The 24589-nt window shown below is 34.2% G+C and overlaps 1 protein-coding gene across 5 annotated transcripts in view; it reads right to left on the bottom strand.

Annotated features, from left to right (window-relative positions):
* Positions 1–24589, bottom strand: part of PPP3CA (protein phosphatase 3 catalytic subunit alpha) — a 338860-nt gene that overhangs the window by 216918 nt on the left and 97353 nt on the right. The window contains exon 1 of one of the 5 annotated variants that reach the window (XM_058432667.1): positions 18405–18438. The exons of the other annotated variants lie outside the window; for them this stretch is intronic. Coding sequence (XP_058288650.1) covers positions 18405–18423 — 19 coding nt within the window. The 5' untranslated portion in view covers positions 18424–18438. Of the gene's footprint in view, positions 1–18404; positions 18439–24589 lie in introns of those variants that run through there. 5 annotated transcript variants of the gene reach the window in all.

The raw sequence follows: 24589 nt of genomic DNA, 5'->3' as shown, positions 1-24589 counted from the left end.
CCCACTGAATATTGCCAGTAACTCAGCATTCTGTGCTGAAAATATTACCTAAGTACATTTCATATTTTCTATAAGATATAAGCTCCCCAAGATCAAGACCATCATCAAATTGACCTCTGTCATCACCTCAGCACCTAAACCCTACTTGACCTTTTAAAATGAATTAATAATTTTAAATAACATCAGCCTTTGCTCTTTAAAACACTGATACCTAATTTAATCTTACTTCTCTGGGTTTTGGCTCAGGATACGAAGGGTAATTCCTAAAAAGAAAAAAATTGCTGTCAGTATATGAATATGATGCCACTGACTCACCACCAAGCAGGGCAGGCATGCGGAGTTATTTTTTCCAGTAGTAATGATGAATTGTGCTGACTGAGCCATTTGGTTCCTCCTGGGACCAGAGGCACACATTTTTTTATGTAGTCTGTCAGGAGTTAAAATATAATTTTTGGCCACTGAGCAAAGTTGGAATTATTTTCTTAAAAAAAATTGTAGCTACTTCACACAAAGTGACAATGCTAAGAGCCAAAATAAAATCAGCAAGAGTATATGCAATAGAAATAAATGTTTTATCTCTAGTTGGAAGGCCTTGTACCTGACCACCTTTTGTTCCTTCATACATGAGTCAGGTTTTGGTCTCAATATCTTATGACTGACCACATGGAAACCAAACATTTATGAGTTTAATTTTACATGCTTTCTTTTCAATTGGCTTATGGTCATATCACAGATCAGCTTTGTAGAAAAAGGAGTATCTCTTTGCATTTCCATTTCTATATAAAATCTCCTTCCTAACACTCTTGTGTTTTAAATTAGTTTCATGGCCTTAAATAAAAACATACTATTATTATTTTTTGTTCTTTTATTCTGAAAATGTCAATTTTTAAATCTGATGTTTTTCCATTTTTAATGGTCTATATTCTGGTATTCTAACAACAGAAAAAGAAATTATCAGTAATAAATGAAAAACACCATACAGATTTACTAGTATTTATTAAAATACCTACTTCATTTCTACGTATTAGGCTGCTATCTACCCAAATTAATTATCTAAATATGAACTATACAAATGAGATTTTGCCTTACTTTTGTTTTTTAATCTCTAACCATTTTCAAAGGAAAAGCCACCTAACTCATAGGAAAACTATAAGACACTACACCTAAAGTATAAAACAAATTAATTTCTGAAAACTTCATATTAGAAAGAATTTGAAAATGTATAGATACAAAGAATAGCTGTCTAGACATGATTGGAAGAGTGTACTAGTAAGAAGAATTTTCCACTTGACATTAGAGTGGCCAACCATCCTACTTTACACCTTACCTGGGACTAAGGAGAAAGTTTCCCTGGATGCAGGGCTTTTACTGCTAAATCCACAAAAGTCCAGGGCAAACGGAACCAACTGGTCGCCCTCTTTGACATAGCAACCTGAAACTTAGATCTTCAATTACTCTTTACACAACAGTGAAACTAAGTCATTAACATTTTAAAGAGAGAATAAATGCATTTAACAATTTGGTTTCTTGTAATAGTTCAGGATAATGTTTATTTTGTTCGCATTTTTAAAGGAAAATGTAAATAAACCTTAAAATGGTTTTGATAATTCACTTCTATAAGGAATTCAGCTTATAATGTTTAGTTTTCACTTTCTATTATCAAGGTAACTGGCCTCTATGTGTGATACTGAAAGTCACAAGAAAAGATAAAATGAAATAAAAATAAAACCAAATGATTAAATATTTAATTCAAATGAAAACATTTAGTCCTAATCTAGGAATTTTCAGGTCTTTTTTTTTTTTTTAACTGTTATTTTAGGTGCAGGGGCACATGTGCAAGTTTGTGATACAGGTAAACTCACGTCACGAAGGTCTGACATACTATACAAACTAGGGTTTGTTAATACTGTTTCATCACTCAGGTAGGAGGCGTCATACCCAATAGATATTTTTTTTCTGATCCTTTCCCTCCTCTCACCATCTGTCTGTTGCTACCCTCTTGGTGTCCATGTGTTTTCATCATTTAGCTCCCAGTTACAAGTAAGAAAATGCAGTATTTGGTTTTCTGTTCCCACATCAGTTTGCTAAAGATAATGGGCTGCAGGACAATCCATGTTCCTGCAAAGGTCATGATCTCATTCCTTTTTATGGCTGCACAGTATTCCATGGCATATATGTACCTTTTCTTTATCCAATCCACCACTGATAAGCATTTAGGTTGATTCCATGTCTTTCCTGTTGTCAGTAGTGATAAAATGAACATATATGTGTGCATATATCTTTATAGTAGAATAATATCTATTCCTTTGGGTATATACCCAGTAATAGGATTGCTGGGTCAAACAGTAGTCCTCTTTGAGGAACTGCCTCACTGCTTTTCACAATAGCTAAAATAATTTACACTCCCATCAACAATGTATAAGGGTTCCCTTTTCTCCACAACTTCACCAGCATCTGTCATCTTTTGACTTTTTAGTAATAGCCATTCTGACTGGTGTGAGATGGTATCACACTGTGGTTTTGATTTGCATTTCTCTAATGATCAGTGATATTGAACTTTTTTTCATATGCTTGTTGGCTACATGTATGTCTTCTTTAGAAAAGTGTCTGTTCATGTCCTTTCCCCACTTTTTAATGGTTTTTTTTTTCTTGTAAATTGGGTCATTTTTATTAAATGCTTTAGGTTAATTAAAGTACCCATCAATTTTTATTTTTTTATCACAAAGTGGAACCAATTGCTTGGCAAATTAATAAAAGTAAAAGAGACTCCAACCATTTTAACATGAGTTAAGGCAGTTCGCAGTTAAGGCAGTAAGAAACTTACAGGCTCAAAGTAAAAGACGTGCAAAAATAAATATTAGCATCATATAATTACCTTTTACTTAATCACAGCTTTTTTGCCCAAAAAACATTCTCTGCTGGTTCGTTTTCTAACTACAAACTAATAAGAGTCTGAATATTATTCTAAAATTATTAAAGGACAGGGCTAATATGCTTAGAAGAAATGTGAAGATACTTCAATACAGTAATACATCAATAAATATTGTAAACAAGCACTCTTTACAAGTTTTTCAATCATATATATATATATATATATATATATACACACTACTAGTGAGTGAATCAGATAGGTACCTTTTTAAAGATGTAAATTATTAACACATGGAAGATAATATTTGAGAGACTACTTCAAAATAAGACTTTTAAGACAAGATATATCTGAATTTAAACTGCCCAAATTATACATAATTTACACAATTTAAGAAACTAAACACTTTTTACAACAAGCTATATCCATCTAACTCATTTTAGGTATGGGCCTGAATTGCCTTAGGCGTAAATTTAAAGGAAAATAGCTTTTTAAGGCATCTCATTTGGGATTCAAAGAATACTACTGAGGTTTCCCACTCTTCCTGCCAACTAGTCTTCAATTTATGTCAATTCAGACTTCTGAAAGGGCTACCAGACCTAGATGAGCATAAACAATATCAGAACCTACACACACACACACACACACACACACACACACACACACACAAAATGGATATATAATATGTGCATTTGTATCACTGTTAGCACGGACATGAATGTAAAGCAATTTGCAATGAAAAGTGATTTCTAATTAATAATTCTCCCCTCATTAGACTATAAATTCCATGAAGAAAGATTGTTTATGTTTCTCTATAACCGTAGAAACTAAAAGATGGCTAGGCATAAAGTAGATGCTCAGTAAACGTATTTCATTAATATAGCATATTATGGCCATTGACATCTGTCTTGTGGAATAATCATTACTCATTTGACAGTCAATCTATCTAAAACTAAGTTACTTCACGTGTAGCTTCCCTCCCTGATGTTATAGAGGATAATATATAAATTTTCAACCAAAATGAATATTAACTCATAACAGATAATATACCCTTTGCACTGTATAAGGGCCCACATGACTTTCCAATAAAATGAACAATTCTTTCTGTATTTAAATTTAAATCTTTGTTCTGCATTTAAAGGGCCTAAAAACAAAAAGCAAGTAAAAATGTCAAATTCACCATGGCTTGACTAGAAAGACCATTATATTACCACAGCTGATACAAAACACTGACTCTCAAGCTCTGAAAAAAAAAGAAAAGGAATAAGACAGACACCAGCCCTGTACTCATAGGACTTGTAGCTTTGTAAAGAACCTACGTAACAAATACCCAAATGAACAAATAAAATAATCACAAATTACAGCAAATGCAATGAAGGACACAGGGTGCAAAGACAGAAAGTAAAAAAGGAAACAAACTTTAAATAGTACGATAATATTGGACTGGCTCTGCTGAAGAAGTAACATTTTGGTCAAGATCTGAAGGATGAGAAAAACACAGTCATGTGAAAAGCAGAAGGAAGCACATTCTAGGCACAGAAAACAGCAAATGCAAAGGCCTGAGGTGGGAAAGAGCTCAGCATTTAGAAGAACTGAAAGAAACCTTGTAAACTTGAACAAAGTTGGTGAGGACACCTCTGTGGTTGGAGTTGTAGGCACCAAACTAAAGAATATATATTGAAGTACAATGGGAAGCCATGAAAGGATGTAGGTAGTGAACTAGTAAAATTCAACAAAATTATCTCTCTCTACGTTGTGTGGACAATGAGAGCAAGGGGCAAGAATGGCAGTAATGGCCAGTCCTTTGCCTTGATCTATTAATTAAATTTCATCATCTATAGAAGGCAGGGAAGCACTTCTTAAAGTTGTTTATTTGCCTCTGAAATGTTGAACATCTATGTTTTAAGTAATCCTTGATTTTTCCACTACCTACTCATTGTTTTAAATAAACATAATATTTTGCTAAGAAAATTTCTGGAGTAGGAATGTCCAGAAGTCTTAAGTGACACAGATTGAAGACTAGTTGGCAGGGAGAATGGGCAACTTCAACAGTATTCTTTGAATCCCAAATGAGATGCCTTAAATCTTGGCTTTTCTGCCTACTAGTTATATGAAGACTCTAGATTTAGTATCCTCATCTGTAAAATGGCGATAATAGAGAATTTATCTCATAGAGATATTATGAAGATTAAATTACATAATCTGTGTAAAGTTTTTATAATCGCAGGCTAATAAGAATTAAATAAAATAATCCATATAAAGCACTTGGCAACTAGATCATTAAAATCAGATATAGTATTGTTATTTTAACTATGATTGAAATTCAGCCTGAGAAGTCTTCCTTTATTAGCTCTCTTTTTTCTGTTATTTTGAAAATACAATTTCTCCTGCAATGCCAAAGTCCAGCAGAAAATATCATAGCTGCAATTGTGATTTTTCAAATAATCAGGTCTAATGTGTATAGAGTAACACTCTTCCAAGTGAGTGGGTAAATATAACATTATCGTTGTGTCCACTGAATCATCTAAATTAGATTTATCCAGCATTCCAGGGAGTGGTGAGTTGAGTATTAACAGGCAGATTCAGTTATTGGGTAGCTAAAACAATGTCCACACAAAGTAGCATGAAAAATATCATACACGATCAACTTATATTAGAGAAGGCAAACCAGTAATGAACTTGCATAAAGATTTGGTTGACTACCAGCAATATATATATTTTTAAGTATTTTACCTATAGCTTCATAATTGACCTTTAGCTTCTTACTCTACTGGCTTTCACAATATCAAGCACTAGCATCTATTACAACCACAAGCTTGCTTTAATTCGTGTAATTTTGAACAATATATCTTCACTACTAGATGTAAACTTCTTGAATGAACAGAGCATATCTGCTTTTGTTTAGCATGGTGTCCCCAGCAAAGTCTGATACTTGGTGGACAACTGCAGCAGATGCTGTGGGGCACTGGCCAGATCCCCCAGTCAGGATTCCCCTTCGGAATCAAGGATATCCTTCCCTCGACTTCTAGGAGTATTAGCTGCTGACTACTCACAGCTGTGCCACTCAGGGTTGCACCATTTCCCTGGTAAATGCAAGACTGCAAAGACTAAACTCAAAAGCCATCCCAGCTCCAGAGCTCACCATAGGGCTGACTCACATCTCTATTCCTACCGCATCAAAGTTCAACTCCCTCTTTCCAACGCTCTTTAGGTCCACAGGTGTTGGTCCTGGGAGTGCTCTCCAATAAACCTACTGCACACAAATCTTACATTCTGTTTCTCGGCAACCTGCCCGAAGACATTACCCAACAAACACTTGTAGAATAAATGAATGTGATATGGCCACCAGATCCAGACAAACCTTCTTTTAAAAGAAAAATACATTTTCAAAGCACAAGACAACAGTAAAATTGATTATAAAGATGCACAAATATGCTTAAAAATAGTCATATCACTATATGTCACTATATTATTTAATGTTATCGAACAAAATATAATTATTATCTTAATTGATTTAATACCTTGTCCTTCACTCTGAGACCATAAATCTATTAAAAGCTGATAACAGTTCTATAGAAATCCAAAGAAGATTATTTTTAATTTAAGAAATAACAGGTTTTTTTTACAATTAATACAAGAATTTAAATATAAAGAGCAGTTTATGAATTCTTTAGTATAACATTAACTTCATCATACAAAGCTGATTAAAAAAATGGAATAGATGAAAAAAAGTTTTAGCTTAAAGATCAAAAAGAAAATACTAAAAAAGGAGGTGTGGAAAAGACATTCAAGCTTATTTTCCTCTATATAAAGTACTAAAATCCCCTAGGGCTATTTGAAGTCTTAAAGTGCATATCTTAAAGAGATGGGATTCAAAAATCATCGTTTTTCTACTTCAAGAATCAATATTTATCTCAGGACACAAGCTAGATCTTAATCGTTTTGGTGGGAAGCACTTCAATTCTAATGGATGTAAAAAGAGAAACCAGAATTACGTTTTCAAATATGTCCTATCACCTATCCTTCAACTAGCCTTCTCAGAGACTTAATTCTTTCTCTGACCTAAGACGTTTTGAATGTCTTACACAATTATTGCTTTACTGGCACTTTGATGACTCATAATTATTTTTAGGATCAAAAATCTAACGTAACCATCCTCCCATTTGCCAGTACTACCAAGTATAACAAATACACACATCTATTGCTGACAATTAAATTAATTTCCTCCATCTACAAACACTGTCATTCAGAGAAAGTTTACTGAAGGGCAGGAAACAGATTGTGAGGGGCTGCTGAGCTCCATAGGCAGAACTTTAAACAAAAATTATTTTTGCCAATAGTAGTAAAGTGGCTAATATGTAACTTAGAGTGTTCTGTCTTCCCTTTTACTTTATCAAATGCAAATTTAAACATCTCACCCTTCTCAGAAGCAAATAAGTAATTTTCTTAAAAAGGCACAGTCTCACTAAATTCTGCTTTTCAACAAAATTTAAACATTTGGTTTAATCTTATTCCAAAAGCACTAAAACAGTTCGATGTCACTGTTGATTACTCCCTTTTTCTTTCTCAGTAATCTCAAAATCGAATTATCTAATTGAAAGCAAACAAACATGCCAACAAACAAGAAACTGAATTTTGAAATTCTGTCTACAAACAGAAGAGAATTCCAGAAGAAAACCATTCCACTTAGGTATAGGAGAGGACCTAAGGACGATTAGGAAATTTAGTTATCACAATTTGGAAGCAAGAAGAATCCACACACACACACAAAAAAGCAAGTAGATGGTAAATATGAAAATAGCTAAATACAAACTCACAAGTAGACAGTAAAAATGCTAAAAATGATCATCATTTTAATGGTTTACCTCTGCTTTCCCAAATGTTCTCCAGTCACACCCAAGATAAAATATGAAGACATATTAAGACTGCCATGGTCCTTGTATACAAAATTGGTATCCAGTAATAAAAGTTGAGAGCTCAGCACTGGCTAAAACTGACTCATCAAAGTCATTACTCCTTTAGGTTCTCAATTACATCAGGGATTCCATAGGCATGAAAAGGCATCTCACTCTTTAGATACAACAACAGTTAAAATGTAGTGCACCAAGGGTACAGTAAAACATATTTTACTGTACACTGACATCAGGCAGATCTTAAGCAAATATAATCTAAAATCATTTGATTAAGGAGGTTTAAAATAAAAAGAGCATACACTGACTAGTTTTTTATTTTTTTTTTTGTTTTTTTCTTTTTTTTTTTTGAGGGGGGGATGAGGTAGACAGCTACTGGAACACAGGATCAACTGGTTTGTACATAATTTTATTGCTACAGTTCTGCACATACTTACGTTCAGAAATACAGCAGATGAACGCATTTCTAAAAGTGAGAGTACACACAGGAACAAAGTAACAGTTAAGATTGTGAGTTCTCTGAAAATCTTTTTGCCCTTTAAAGTTTATATACGCAATAGAGTTCTCTCCAGAGGACATCATTACACAAAACCACTCCAATAGCAACTACTGGGAATTACCAAATTACATAAAATTAATGGAATGTGGATCTTTGCAATGAATAAATTTACAACTACATGACGAGCGCCTTTCACTTTGTATTCCACTGTGTGAGCTGCTAGAGTAATCAATTCAATCAGGTATATTAGAGAAACCCATTACATGTCTTATGGGCAGTTTTGCTCCCCCCACCCTTTATTAAGATTTCTGTTTGTGTTTAAAGAAAAATAACCAGGTTGGTCTTGGAATCTATAATGTGGGAGGCTGGGAAATCAGATACGCAAACAGGAAAAAATAAAAAGAGAAAGTAGGATTTAGGTAAGACAGACACAAAAGAATAAAAAGACACATCAGAATTTAAATGTTTTCTAAATAAATCAAATACTTTCAATTCTAAAATATACAAAATTTGCTAATATTCGGAAAATCTTTCTAAAAATTAAAAAAAAATAATAAGGATGGAATTACTGTGATCCAACCTTAGAAGACTCCAAGTCAACATAGATTTGCCCTACATTCAAAAGATCCACATTGTAACATGCAGAGGCAACAATATGTTCCACAGGAATGTAAGCAAGATGATTTTCTTCTTCTTTTCTTTTTTTATTTTTCTTTTTTATTTTTGAGACAGTCTTGCTCTGTCATCCAGGCTGCAACCTTGACCTCCCAGGCTTAAGCAATCCTCCCACCTCAGCCTCCCAAGTAGCTAGGAACAGGTGTGCACTACCACAGCTGGCTAATTTTTAACTTTTTGTAGAGACAGCATCTCCCTATGTTGCCCAGGAAGGTCTCAAACTCCTGGACTCAAGCAATCCTCCTGCTTCAGCCTCCTAAAGTTCTGGGATTACAAGCATAAGCCAACATGCCTGGCCAAGATACGTAAGAGGAGATGGTATGGTACAGTGAAAAGAGAAGTGACCTAGGCTTTCATTCTTGCAATGAGGTAAACCTTTGCACTCCTATGAAAAGGTGCTTCATCTACAAACCAGCAATATCATTTTTCCTAGCTGCTTCATAGTTTTGACAGGAAAGCCACCTAAGATAATATGTGGAAGGCCTTTGTAAATGTTAGAGCACTATACAGAGCAAAGATAACACAAATTACAGGCGATATTAATGTTGCTAACTCTAACGAAAAAAGCAAGCGCTCAACAAATATTTGTTGAATAAAAGAAAGAATATTTTTAAATAATTTCTAAACCTGAAACCAAATTATTCCAATCATTTTATTTTATATTTATGTTAATGTCATATTGTGGAATATTTAATTGTCTATAACAATAGCCAATACTAATCCAATGCTTACTATTTGCCAGGTCCTGTTTTAAAGACTAGAAATATTAACCTGACAATACCTTCCTGAGATAGAATGTATTATTAGAATCTATTTCACCTGTAAATCTTTATTTGCTTTATTTATTTACTTCATTTAAATTACTTAAACTAAAATACAGGGCTAGATAATATACCAAAAATCACACAATCTCAACTCAAACCTAGAAAATCTGATTCCAGTACCATGCTTTTAAACTAAAAATGAATTCATTAATACATGTACACTTAGGCAAATTGCTAAGTGTATCTGTATAAATGTTACAGCACATGACCAAAATAGTATTTTCAGGTAAAATCAATTCAGGATTGTTGTTAACTGTACCGTGCTACACAGTCATAATTCTTTTAATATTCTGGAACTATAAGATACCAGCTTTATGGCATCTTATCAATTACATAACCGGTTTCACTCTGCTGCCTTCAAAATACTTCCTTCTCTGTTCCCCAAATATACTCGTAATTGAGCATCTTGTTTTGTGTAGATATAAAAATGCTTAAAAATGAAATTCTTAAGACTCATAGTAGAAACACCTAGATTACATGAATGTTTACAGACAGCATTAGCTCATTAATGGTTTATTTACTAATGACTGCAATAAGCATCATATTAGACACTGAATGGGGATAGATAAGCAATTAAAGACATGACCTTAATCAGTTACTTTTTTTAATCAGTTATTTTTAAAATCTAATTAAGACACAAAACATACTTATGTGGGATGACCTGAAAACTACACTGTAAAAAATCACTTATTTCCAGTTGAAAACTGGTAAGCTATTAGTCAAATACACAAGTCCTAAGGAGAAACAGGAAGGGTCAAACTCGGGGTGACAAGTGCCAGAGAATAAAAATTAAGTTAAATTACTCTATGTGCTTGAGATTGTTCAGTAAGGAAAATATTGGTTGAATTAAAAAAAATGGTAAAACTGAATTCTCCACCCATATCCTGCATCACGGATTTGCAGAACTTCCAGGGTGTCTTATATGTGTCATTATTGAAATATCTTACATTAAGAAATCTGGGCCAGGTGCGGTTGCTCACGCCTGTAATTTTGGGAGGCTAAGAAGGCAGGAGAATAGCTTGAGGCCAGGAGTTCAAGACCAACCTGGGCAACATAGCAAGACCCCTGTATCTACAAAAAAATAAAATATTAGCTGGGCATGGTGGCATATGCCTATTGTCCCAGCTACTCAGGAGGCTGAGGCAGGAGGATCACTGTAGCCCAGGAGTTGGAGGCTGCAGTAAACTACGATCACATACTGCACTCCAGCCTGGGTAACACAGAGAGACCTCATTCCTTGAACAAGAACTCACTGTACCACTGAATCTGGGTTCTGTAAACCACTAATATGGCAGCGGCTTGTGCAGTGGAATATTACCGGGTTAAAGGGAACAGAAAGGTTGATGATGACCATGGCAGTGGCTCCAAAACAAGAACGACTCAAAACCAGAGGAAACCATGTAGGACAAAACCATTTTCCTTTACAGCTCACCTTTATCAACCTACAAACTGGAAGAATCCACTCCTGCTTTTTCCTTCTGCTCAGCTTCCTCAAACTGCCCCACTCCCACTGTCAATCTGTTTTAGACAGCTCCCTGACTCCCATATACACCATTTGTGTGCACACACACACACACACACATGAACACATATCCTCACAGACATAGTGCATATTCTTATTTGTACACCTAAGGATATAGAACATATTGCCCATTCTGAACCACGTATAAAAGCATTAGGCTAAGAAACAGCACAGGGAGTTACAGACCGGGGCCGTGGAAATAAGTACAGTTGACCCTCCATATCTCTGGGTTCCACATCTATGGATTCAACCAAAGGCAAATTAAATATACATAGGGAAAAAAAACAGCAACTATACTGAACATGTACAGCCTTTTTTCCTGTCATTATCCCTAAACATGGTATAACCACTATTTACATAGAATTTACATTGTATTAAGGATTATAAGTAATCTAGAGATGATTTCAAATATACACGAGGATATCCATAGGTTACATGCAAATGCTACCCCATTTTATATAATAGATGTGAGTGTCTGTGAATTTTGGTATCCTTGGGAGGTTGCCGAGGGAGGACTGTATATGGTTAAGAACTCTTGGCCAGGAGTTAAACGTCTCAGTTCAAATCCCAGTTCTTCTCTACATGCCTGTGTGGTCTTGGGTAGTTATTCCATCTTTTTGACCATCAATTTTCTCATTCATTGACCCCTGGACAAAGAAATTGCTAATGTACTTTCCAGTTCAAAACTATTAAGACTTGAAAGAATAAAAGTGAATTCAAACGAAGACAGAAAAGTTTTGATTTATAATATAAGGTTTGGTATCTTTTTTACAGAACCACAAATGTTCTACCTCATGGCAACTGGGATCATAGTCTCTAAGTGAAGAGTATATTGGCTTCCCTATGCCAAAGGAAAGATCGTATCTTCCAAATATTTGAACCATTAAAGGAATATAGCAGGTACTTTGTCCTTAAATCATCTCATATTTAGTTCCAATGTTATTTTTAAAACATGATTTCTGTATACAAGTTAGCTTCCTAAAATGCCTTCTATAGAAAAGTCACACCAGGACCAACCTCCAATAATACGCATGTCTTTATTCTCTACCAATGTCTACTCTTTACCACACAAAAGTAACTTAGAGTCCACACACTTCTAAGGGATCTCCTATTTTTTTCATTTCTGTTATGTTAGTGAGAGAAGAGTAAAACAGGGAGGTTATATAATTAACCTCTTCAATCTGCAAGTCGAACAACCTGGAAACAGCACACAAAGAAGTCAGCACACAGAGTATTCCAAGAGCATGTAACATACTGCTTTTAATCAACACCACGGAATAAAAGCAAGTGAGAAACAATTTCCTCACCATAGTGCTAATGAGGACTGACTAACAGCACAATTAAGAGTACGCCGTATGCCCTCCCCCATGGTAGACAAGAGAGACGCCTACGGCTCAGACACAAACACACTAAATCAACACATGAAAACACAACACACAGAATAGATCTGTTATTTGATGTGGCATACACTTTATATGTTTCAGAAGAATTCAAAATACTTCAGTACCTATTCCTTGAAGTTGTGCTATACATGATTCAGTTAAGTTTGGAATTAGTTACTATGCAATTTATACCTGATTCAAACTGGCACAGTCAGAGCTCTCTGTTCTTCGTCGAATACCTGCCTGCAAAATGTTTAGAGATGCCAAATACATGGCTCTGTGAGAAACGGCTTTAAAGGAGACTATTTAAGTCATTTCAAAGCTATTTCATAATTTCATGTGCGTCACTGACAAAAAAGAAAAGAAAAATCGACTCTGCCTATGAAATTGGGCTATCATAGACACCAGCCCGCGTATATTTCAAAGAAATCTAGTGAAATTTAATGAGATTGGTGAATAGTTTTTCCATACTAGTCCGAATAGATTTTTTTTAATGGCTTCCCATCAGGCTTTTTAAAAGATAAAAAGAAAGCAATCTGATTACACAAAGGACAAGGCTCACAGACTGTGCAGGACAATTTCCAACATGGAACTGTTGGATAGTCCTACCATCCAACTGCACTTATCACATGTTTAATTCGCCATCTTCTCCCAAAGAACACCAGCTCCTCTGTATCTGAGCTCAGTCTTATTAGCAGCACCAACATATTTGTAATCTCCTCAAACAGAACATCGAGGGCTTATTTCTGATTTCTCACCTTTTTATCCCAAAGAGTACAAATAAGAATTGAATTTGGTCACCATATACCGTACGCTTTTACCATTAATTTGCAATTTGCTACAAAATCCTACAGGTTTTTCGTTTGTTTGTTTGAAAAGGGTCTTGAATTTACCTTTTATCCTCCAAAGTCGTTGTTATCACCCTAGACCGGACTGTCATCAGCTCTCCCCTGAAGGATTTCAAGAGCTACTATCTTTTACTCCTCTATGTATCCAGTTTAAGTCTAGAAGATTTATCTTCCTAAAACAATAGGTAAATAGATCCTCTAAATCCTATATTGGTTCCATCAATGTTCTATAACAGTATTTATCAACATATATTTTGTCCTTCACCCTACCACCAAAAATACAGATGGCCCATCAGGTATGAGATATTCTGCTTGTTACTGTCCCTTCTTGGATTCTCACTGTGTACATTAACATACTAAAATTTCTGAAGTCTTGAGGTGCAGTAATCCGTTTATCTTTAACTTAGCATATTCCACACTTACTTGAACAAGGGACCCTTCCTCCCCTCAGAACACACATTAAATTATCATTCATCAATTCCATACACTACCCTGGCTTTCAATTCCCTTCTCCTTCCTTTTAACCCACTGTCACTCAGTTCTTTCCCAACCCAGTTGCTCACGTTGTCTCTCCACCTATCTCTGCCTCCTCGTTTCTACACAGTTAAATTCTACTAGTCTTCACAAGTTACATGTCATCTGTGAAATCTTTCATGATAATCTTCCCAATCACCTCATCCTACACAGGCTTCTATCTTTCCCAATTAGAGCATAAACTCCTTAAATAAAGTATCTACGTGTCTTATGAAGTATTTTACTTCCAGCAAAAGATGCATGTAGTAGGGACTAAATGAATGTGTGTTGATGGCAGTATAAGAAATGCCCATATAGAGTGAGATATCAACTACAGTCCACACACTAGAATATAGCACTGGTATGTTTTTTTTGTTGTTGTTGTTGTTTTTTTTTTGGAGACGGAGTCTCGCTCTGTCGCCCAGGCCGGAGTGCAGTGGCGCGATCTCGGCTCACTGCAAGCTCCGCCTCCCGGGTTCACGCCATTCTCCTGCCTCAGCCTCTCCGAGTAGCTGGGACTACAGGCGCCCGCCACCATGCCCGGCGAATTTTTTGTATTTTTAGTAGAGACGAGGTTTCACCGTGGTCTCGATCTCCTGACCTCGTGATCCGCCCGCCTCGGCCTCCCAAAGTGCTGGGATTACAAGCGTGAGCCACCGCGCCCGGCCTCAGCACTGGTATGTTTTAAGAGAGGAAGAGGCCAATGAGATGCTACTTATTTATTCTGATCATCTTTAACCAGTGAAGTCATATGAAGAACTATGGCAATCCAAAGTGATTTGAAAACAAAACTTTAGGCCACTTTTGCAAAGGAGACCAAATGTACATCCAAAACCACTGACATCTATTTTCTAGTCAAATGATAATCAAATCCTAATTAGTAACAAGTTACAAGCTATATATAATCAAATCTTAATTAGAAACAAGTTACAAGCTATATAGGTTAAAGTATTTTAGTCTTTATATAAACAAGAAAATAACCTCCATATATTACCGAGTATAAAACAACTGTGAATTAAATCGGTATAGACATAGTTTTACACATACACACACAGTGTGTACATATATATATATCTGTGTATGTGTATATATGCATATATATGATATATATGCACAAGTCTCCTTCTATATATATAAAGTTAAAGGGCTTTGTTATTTGTGATTTATAATAGACTTAATTAAAGAGTAGTGCTAACGAGGCAAAGGTGAAAAAAACTCATTCTGAGCCAATTGACTTAACCTTGAATTTGCAGGCTTCTCCTATAACCCTTCGTTTTCTAGCTACCCCACAAAATAACAGAATGAGAAAAATTCATCAACCTTATGAGAAAAACAAAGTATATACAGTAAGTACAACATATGTACTTTCTTTAGAGCAAATATAATTAGTTTGCATTCAAATGCAAATCATACACAAACTCACTGAGTAGAAGAGTATACTCCCTCAACATAAAGTCTTTTTAATGCCTAACAGAGATGTGGTAATGTCTTCCTTGTCATCTTTTTTTTTTTTTTTTGAGATGGAGTCTCGCTGTCACCCAGGCTGGAGTGCAATGGTGCAATCTCGGCTCACCTGAACCTTCGCCTCCCGAGTTCAAACGATTCTTCTGCCTCAGCCTCTGGAGTAGCTGGGATGACAGGTGATTACCACCACACCCAGCTAATTTTTGTATTTTTGGTAGAGATGGCATTTCACTGTGTTAGCCAGGCTGGTCTCGAACTCCTGGCCTCAGGTGATCCTCCCACCTCAGCCTCCCGAAGTGCTGGAATTACAGGCCTCCTTGTCATCTTAATATATGTCTACTTCTTTGCCATCACAGAAGGTTTTTCCCCACCAACCCTTCCTATGTCCCATTATACTATTCTGCATTTTGTACTAAACACAGTCTGAGCATCATTTCTATATTTACCATGAGCAAAGAATTTACAAAATTTAAGTGATGCAGCTTATTATGTTTTCCCTATACATATTTTTTTCATACAGTTTGTGATTTATTTTGTATGTATTAAGGTATAATCAGGAAACTAGATATCAAAGTAGGTATTTCAACAAAAGAATTTTAATATAGAAAGTTGCTTACAGTTGTCAGAGGGCTAAAAGAGCAAAATAGCAATACTGAAGAACACAATAACAAAATAGTAGCAGTAAACTAATCGATATTTATTGAGTGCTACTATATATATGCCACTTCACTACGCACTGCCTGAAGAGGGAAAAAAAAAAATATATATATATATATACACATACACACACACACACTTTTTAAAACTCTATATATGTGCGTATACACACACACACATATAAGAGAGAGAGAGAGTTGAATAATATAAACAATGTCCCAAGAGAGTAGGTGTTTAATTAACTGCTCCTGAATGGTAACGGAAAGGAGCTTGGAAACAGCAAATGCTAGTAATTAGAAGACAAAAATTCTAGTCTGGCCACTATCTGTTGGTTGTTGGCAAGTCCATAAACCTCTTTTGGCCCTTCCCAAAAGTTTCACTACATGACCAATACTTTGTTCCTTCTGTCTCTAACATCCTATGACTATTTGCAATTTAGAATGTGGAAGAAGTCACCTGACAGCAGTATGATGTAAAAAGAACTTGAGTTTTAGAGCCAGACAGACCCAAATATGCATTAAATTTCTAGATTAGAATTCCTTCCTTGTAGTTTTCTTGTTAGAATTAAAGATGATTCTTTTAATGCATGCAATACATAACTGCTCTGGAATAAATGGCAATTTTTGAATTAAAAGGAAACCACTATTCTTCAGAGAAAGTCAGCTACATCACAAAATAAAAGATGCATTCTCATCTCTAAAATATTTAAACATATATATTTATATGTCATCACTTTTACTAATAGTAAACATCATATCAAATTCCACTATAAATTCAACTGCTCTGGGGAAGGGGTTTCATCTTTAGCAATTATACTAACTGGTGGAAATATAAAATCAACTCAATCAATATTGTTGATAAAACAAAAATACGTGCTGGATTACCTTTTTGCATTTCAGATTATTAATATGTCCTTTTTTCCCAAAGGTACTAAGATTCTGGATGCCTACACACTGATTAAAGTATCAGACTTGTAATTAATGGAATTCAATTTATTTCTTCTGTCATTAGTAGCTACTCTGAAATTCAAATCCGAACTGAATTATCCAAAAATCATCTGTCAGAGAATCTTAAGTGTTAAACGACACTTTAAAAAACAAATTACTGCTTTTGGGGATTTTAAAATGCTTTTCTAAATGTAGACACTACTACACAGATGATTCCAGGTCCCCTTTTACAGACACTTTATCCACTTTAATATAGCATTAACAATAATAAAAGAAACTTAGCTATAAATTTTTATCTTATGTCATAAATATAAAATATTTTTTAAATAATGCCTTTAGTATTATTTATCCTTACATTAAAGCATCCATTAAAAAATACAATAAATTACCTTGGAACAAGATTGCTAGAAATTTTCACCCATTGCAAAAGGAAAGACATGTGTGTGCGTGTTTTTTTTAGTACATTCATTCTTCCTTGAAATACCAAAGTTAAACATCAAAAAAAGTATTGAACATAAGGAGTTAATATTTTGTAAGGGTAAAATATTAATATTTCAATTTCCTGACATTTCAGTTATTACTGGGTTTTAGGTACATGGCAGAGAACTTGCAGCCAACATTAGCTTTCAGTTTTATCTTCTACAAAATGACTTTTAAAATATTTACATTGCTTTGCTCTATTCTTAATGTAGGACAGAAACCAACAACATTATATTATCAATCTCTGTTTAGTACTATAATGTATTATATCATGTTTTAATGTGACAAAACTAAACTACTTAAAACAAATTAAGGTTAGTATTTTATATTATTTTATATTTTGAAGACAGTTCCCTCAATACATTTACAACATAATACAAAATAGCAAACTAATTTTCTAGTGCATTTCTCCTAAATTATATAGCAAATTACTGTTTCTTTACTTTTCTCAGTGCTAGCCATTTAACATTAGATTTTGGATGTCTACAGATTGTACTTCTGAAATGCTGTATAAGGTATGATGGTAAAAGTTTATTCAATGTTATTTAATAAACATTAAATGAGTGCTTCGTGGTTCAGTTTTAAACACAAGAATAACTGAGTTTTTGGAATTTGAGAGCCAATGAGATGTCTGATATAAATTAATCTAAGCCTTTTCTTATAGATTAAGAACTGTCACTTAAATAAGTTAAGCACCTAGGTCAAGGTCTGGGTCAAGGTCACGCAGTGTGGTGTTATGAGAATGCCTAGGATTTAGAGTCAGACAGACCTGAATACTAATCCAAGCTCTACTTCTTACTGTTTTATACTGTACCTGTGGCTGTATCTTTCATATCCTCATACCCTTAGTTTCAACCTCTGTAAAAAGGACATAATAATGAGTATTTCATATGCTGCCATAAGAATATATTTAATAGAGTATTATTATGTTATGTAAAAAGGATGGTAAACTTATGTGAAGCTCTGTCCTTATCAAAGAAACAGCTGCATACAAATCCAGGCTTCTTGCCTTCTTGTGTATAACTCAGATGACATTCTGCTTAACTTACTGGCAGCTTGTGATTCAAAATACATATTTTTCCCAAATACTTTTGAAACTCATTCCAATTAGGTGAATCTCATAGATTAAAACTGTAACTTTTACCCCCTAAATATTAAATTAACATAATTAGCTACTTAGAAGTGACTTTAAAATAATTTTTCCATTCTATTCATTAGCCTCAATTTTTTTCTTCCCTGAGTTTAAATTTTTTTCCAACTATTAAATTTTTAATAGGGTTAATAAGCAAGTATATTCTTCTTGATAAATATAATAGATTGCTAACCTGTATATTAAAAGGAAACAAAAAATTTTAAAGACAAATAAACTATCTCAACTGTGATTACGAAGGGGCTCTTTTCCCGAACAATCAGTTTGGTATGATGACTAACAAAGGAAAGAAAAAAAGAAAGGTTGTTCTTTATTTCAAATAATGTATCTTTAAGTCCTGTAAGAGAATAATGTTTTCAATTTTATTAGAAAAACAATACTTCCACTTGACACAAAGAAAATTTTCATGTTACAAATCTTTAATTTCTTTAGTATTTATTAATATTAAGAAGAAACATCAATGATATTCTTAGCTCTCATAGGCTCATAAAATTATATCATATGAAGACAAATGTAGAACAGTGAAAGAAAACAACTGGGGAAAGCTGAACAAAGTCCCTTAAAGTTTCATTTATTAGAAAAAAATGAAATATATTTATGTATACGTATTTCTATGTTTTCCCAAAGAAGTAAAAATCTTTCAATATATTGTACTTATAAATGAAGGGCCTTAGAAATCTTTACTTATGTTTTGCTAATCACAAAACTCAACACAAGATTTTTCTACTACGTGAAAATATGACTGACACGCAATATTCTTAGTTGCTAACAATAAATGGAAACACCTGTGTAAATTACACAGGACAAAAATTAAGTTGGATCCAACAATGACTAGTTCTTCAGAATAGAGTACAATGATGTTTCTCTCTTTAGAATCAAAGACTGTTCGTTAAATGTCCTATAATTGTTAACAACAGCGATGCTCTAGTGCTTTTCCTGAATAACAGAAAACAAAAAACTTGTAGAGATTAAAAGCGACATGCAAGTGACAAGTGAACTAAAGGTGTATACTAACCAACTACAACTATAATAATAATAAATATATAATAAAAGTATATTCTAACACTCTATTTCCTTTCCCAAGAGGTTCAGAGATGAAGTGTACACTGATTTTAGCTAGCTAGAAGAAACTTTCATCATTTCTGAAGGCAAAAAGTAAAACAGGATCTCATGTCCACCTATAAGCAAGAACACATGTAGATACCAAAGGTATTGACTGTTGAGGTAATGAGAACCACAGGACAGAAATAAGCCATACCTTGCCTCCTTCTTCATCAAAGTTTTAAACTGAGGACCAGATCCTCCTGCAAGGGAGGATTTGTTTCAGAAAGGTCACACCTTGCTGAAAACGGACATACCCACAATTCCCACATGCCATTCCTAAAACTATGATTTTAAGACAAAATCAGTTCTAAGAAGTAAATACTATTATCTCCAATTTCCAGATAAAGAAAGCGAGGTTTGAAGAGCCTGCCTACATGTACAATGACCATCAGTAATGTGTAGCAGAATCCAAACTCTAGTCTGATTCTGAAGTCCATGTCCTTAGCCAAAATGTCATACTGTCCCTATATTACCAGCACAATGACATTTTCCCACCTTAGTCTTGAAAGAACTAATGTAAACATAAATTATTTGTTGGTTTGTCTGTCACATGACTAAATGCAGACTTCGGTAGGGTTGTAAATACAGCAGAGAATTACTAAAGGAATATAAGCATTCACTCAATTAAAATAACATCGTCATTGTGTCTTATCTTTTTTTCTGATTTATATGTGATTTTTTCCCTCTCAGTTGGTAAAAAAAAAAAAAAAAAAACTATAACTAAGGCATACCACTGTGAAACAGGTGAAAGAAGGAGTCTAGGAGAAAACCCTTTTGCACACATTTACAACTCCATGGTAACAGTTTTTAACTATGTGCATCTATACACAAAAATATTACATGAAATTTTAGTTTCCAGATCCTCTGAAGACCATATATTCATCACATATAGGTCCAGGTATAACCCCGCTTTATGGGTACTTGAAAGTACAAGCAAATTATTGGTAGTATTAACTTCTTTATACATTTGCAGCCTGGCTCAGAGGCCCAACTACTTTTGTCTTTTGTCTTCTTGCCTCCTTTGAAGTACTTCTTAACTGTCTCTCTTATTTGATAGACAGTTGCTCTCATATCAGTTTCAGTCTACCAAGAGGCCCACACTTAATATTTGGGGTAAAGTGAAACAGTGGAGAAGCAAGGCTGTTAGCCAGCTGCTGACTCTAAGACGTTGCTGCTTGCTAAGGCATGTGCCTCCCATGCAGAGAAAAGGACTCATCGAGAAGCCCAATACACAGGGACATCTCTCTAAGAAACTGTGAAACCAACTCTGATTAAGCTGAAAAGGGTCCAAGAGCAAATTCTAAGTTTTCACCAAAAACAACGACATTTCATAGACCAAGTAAACGACAAAACAACATACTGAGATTGCTCAGTAAAAGTGTTCTTGCTATGTTTATTTAATGAAGTTATTCATGTTTAAATACAATTATCTTAAATGGCACAGCTTCCCTGATCAACAACCACAAAATAGAATATCCCTGCTATTATATATTATTTTTTAGCATACGTTCTTACAAATTATACATGTGAGAAGCAGATGGTGAATGTTAACTTGGTACCGTTCCACCATCTGCTCTTTGCATAGCCAGTTAAGTTCAGAAAATTAATCAAAGATTAAAGAAAGACAATGATATTACTGAAACTAAGAGTCACCTTCTTTCTTGAACTCTTCCAACATTTGGAATACATACACCAAGCACCTTCAAGGGTTACATTCTATTTGTGATACATAAAATCTATTTTAATTTCACCATATTAAATGAAAGCTAAATAAAAACATTCATCTCCATCATTTGGGCCAATTATTAAAGAATCCCAACATCCTCATTTGTTCAATAAATATTTACTAAACATCTGATTTTCTCTGTAGACTTTAAATTTTGTGTTTACAGATTATCTGATTAAATTAACATATTTTGATAGATTATGATAATGTCATGACTTAAATAAGAGCTTACTCCATCCTCTACCCCACACTCACATTATTCTAGGCTTAATGAATGATAAGTTAGTCTCAGAAATGTGTGGATATATGAAGGAAAGAGGGGAAGCGGCAGCACCTCTCTTTTACGATGCTCCTTAGAAAAGTAGAAATCGATTCCAGTTTTCTCTGTGGGGATATGGCAAAAAGTATAACCAATAAAATTATACAATACAGGAAGTCACTTGAACTCTGTACACTCTCTTTGCCCCTCCCACCTCCAATTCATAATCATTAGACTTAAATTCTATAGTAATAAGGCATTTTACAGCTATTATTATACTCATGTCAGGTAAAATCAAAAGCAAAATCATCCTATCCTTCAAGACATATATCCAAAGAGGCCAAGTCAGGATGACTTAATCCTCACAAAGTCCCAGTAGAGTTTGTTCTTCCAGTTACAATTTAGAAAACTGTACTAAATGTATTGGTTTACACATCTGCCTGAAGTACTAATACTGGGAGGATATAGCTGGGTCCACTAATGATCTCTGTATTCAGCAAGAGAAGCTAATACATATTAAGCACTTGATGAATAATGAAAGAATTATCAGATATAATTCATAAGTTCATTTTAATGGAAATATTCTGCTAGTTATAGAATGTGTATAGTTTATTTGCTGGTCACAGGTGTGGACCCAGTTTATGTACTGCATAAATGGTTTATATTGCATTTTAAATTTTTTTAAAAGCAAGAGTCATTGATTTGTGATTGCTCTATCACTTTTTTCAGACTCTAAAATGGTAATCATATTACCTAATGCTAATAGTTCCTGACAATATCTCTAAGAATAAAAATTAAATAATTTGTAAATAAAACAAAAACTATACCCACACATCATTTCAATACTGGGACGGTGTTCACTGATATCATTCATACAGACATGATCAAAGAGAGAACATTATCTAAATGGACTCTGATCAACTTCAGTCAGTAAATTTAATACCATAAGGCAGTATTAATTGACTCTTCCCTCATTACTCTAAATGTTAAATCTTGTGTCTTGCCCTTTGAAAAATTTTGCTCCTATAGTCACTAAGATTGTCTATAAATTGCTTAATTCAGCCACTGAACCAACATTTAATGACCTTAGCTTGATTCTCCCCCTAAACTACTACATTCTTGAAAGTAAACGCTGTGTCCAATTAATCTTCTTATTTTCCACCATGCATAAGACAGGACCTCATATGCATGTAATTAACAGGAAATGAGTAGTATGTGAATGAAGGATGCCTTATCATGACAATACAATAAATGTAAGAAGCACGAGTCCCAGGACAAGATGTAAAGTTATACAGGACAAAGTTCCCCTTATTTTTTTCTTTGAGGAAACAGAAAACTTCAAATGTTACAGATTTAAAAATCACTGAAATGAGAAAGCCTATCCCTTGTGACTTCCAATTTTGCTTCTCCTCTCTGGGAATTACTCTGCCCTAATTCACTGCAAATCCATATTCAGAAGCCTATCCACTAAAACATCTCTTACAAAAAAACCTCCTAATTTCTTATTTCACCAGTAAGAAAGAGGTACTCTACTGTTGTCGTTAGCTTTTTAAAAAGGAAACAACGTAATGTCTCCATGTTATTTACATGTGCTACCTGCAAGTGAAAATTACAGTTTCCCGTTTTCAGTTTTTACATTTTTCAGTTTAACATGAATTGTTCACTAGCACTTATGATATACAAAGATGTGCACTAGAAGGGCAACAACAGAGATAGAAATCAAACTAAGATACAGACCCTCCTCTCTAATATTTTGTTATATTTATCATATTCGTAATAATTTTATTTTAAAATTAATAAAAACAATTCTAACATCTTATTGTCAACCAAAAGTAAGTAAATTCTGCAACTATAAAAGTAGTCTATTATTTTAATGTTAATCCTCTGAAGCTAAAAGTGAAATTTTTAAACATTAAGTAATCGAAGATGTATTTATTGCCTGTTTTTATATCTTACACTTCTCTGCAGTGCCACATTTAACTACTTTGTTCAAAAGTGTACTAAAATATTATAAGCATGTTTAGCTTGTTATTTTGTTTTGTTACCATAATCACTATTGGTTCTGTGTTAATGTTATTTTTTCACAAGGAAGGCATTAAATAAGCATCAAATCTACTTTACTGTTCTCACCTTTCTCTTCCTCCTCCATTTTTTTAAATACGATAACGAATAATTTTAAATCATTTTCCTCTCTCTTTTGCCTATACTATGGTCATTGGATAGTTAAAGTAATTGGTGGATTACCAGTATCCCTAACAATTTATATTCTTTTCTGCCCCTGAACAGGGGTGCTGATGTTCTATTCACTACTCTTCTTACATCAAGATTTTTATTGAAAACATATTACAAAATGTAACAAAGGTACATATATGAATTCTTAATAGAGATTTGCTATATTATTTTGCTCTCGAATAGAGTCAGAGTCTATAGAGTTAACTTTTTAAAAATCATCTAATGTCTGAAGAGACTCCTACCAACCAGGAAAAAGGATGTTGTCTTTTGGGTTACAATAGCAAAGTCAGCAATGCATAATCTCAGCTATTGTTCATTCTGGCAAATCATCACTGGCTGGATGATTTACAACAGGTTGCTAATTACATGATGGCACATAAACATTGCTAGAAATGGTAAATGCCCACCTGCTAGAAATGTAACTACATGTACTTTAAAAGTAAAGCAATCAAAATCACTGGCCAACTCCAAAGGCAAATATTTGGCTAGCATGGCTGCCTGCTCACTAGTATTAGTACTCACTGATAC

This window comes from Hylobates moloch, unplaced genomic scaffold (assembly GCF_009828535.3).
Source record: "Hylobates moloch isolate HMO894 unplaced genomic scaffold, HMol_V3 SCAFFOLD_2, whole genome shotgun sequence".
NCBI classification, from domain to species: Eukaryota; Metazoa; Chordata; class Mammalia; order Primates; family Hylobatidae; genus Hylobates; species Hylobates moloch.
The sequence above is the reverse complement of the archived record's forward strand: the minus strand, read 5'-3'. Positions and strand labels throughout refer to the sequence as shown.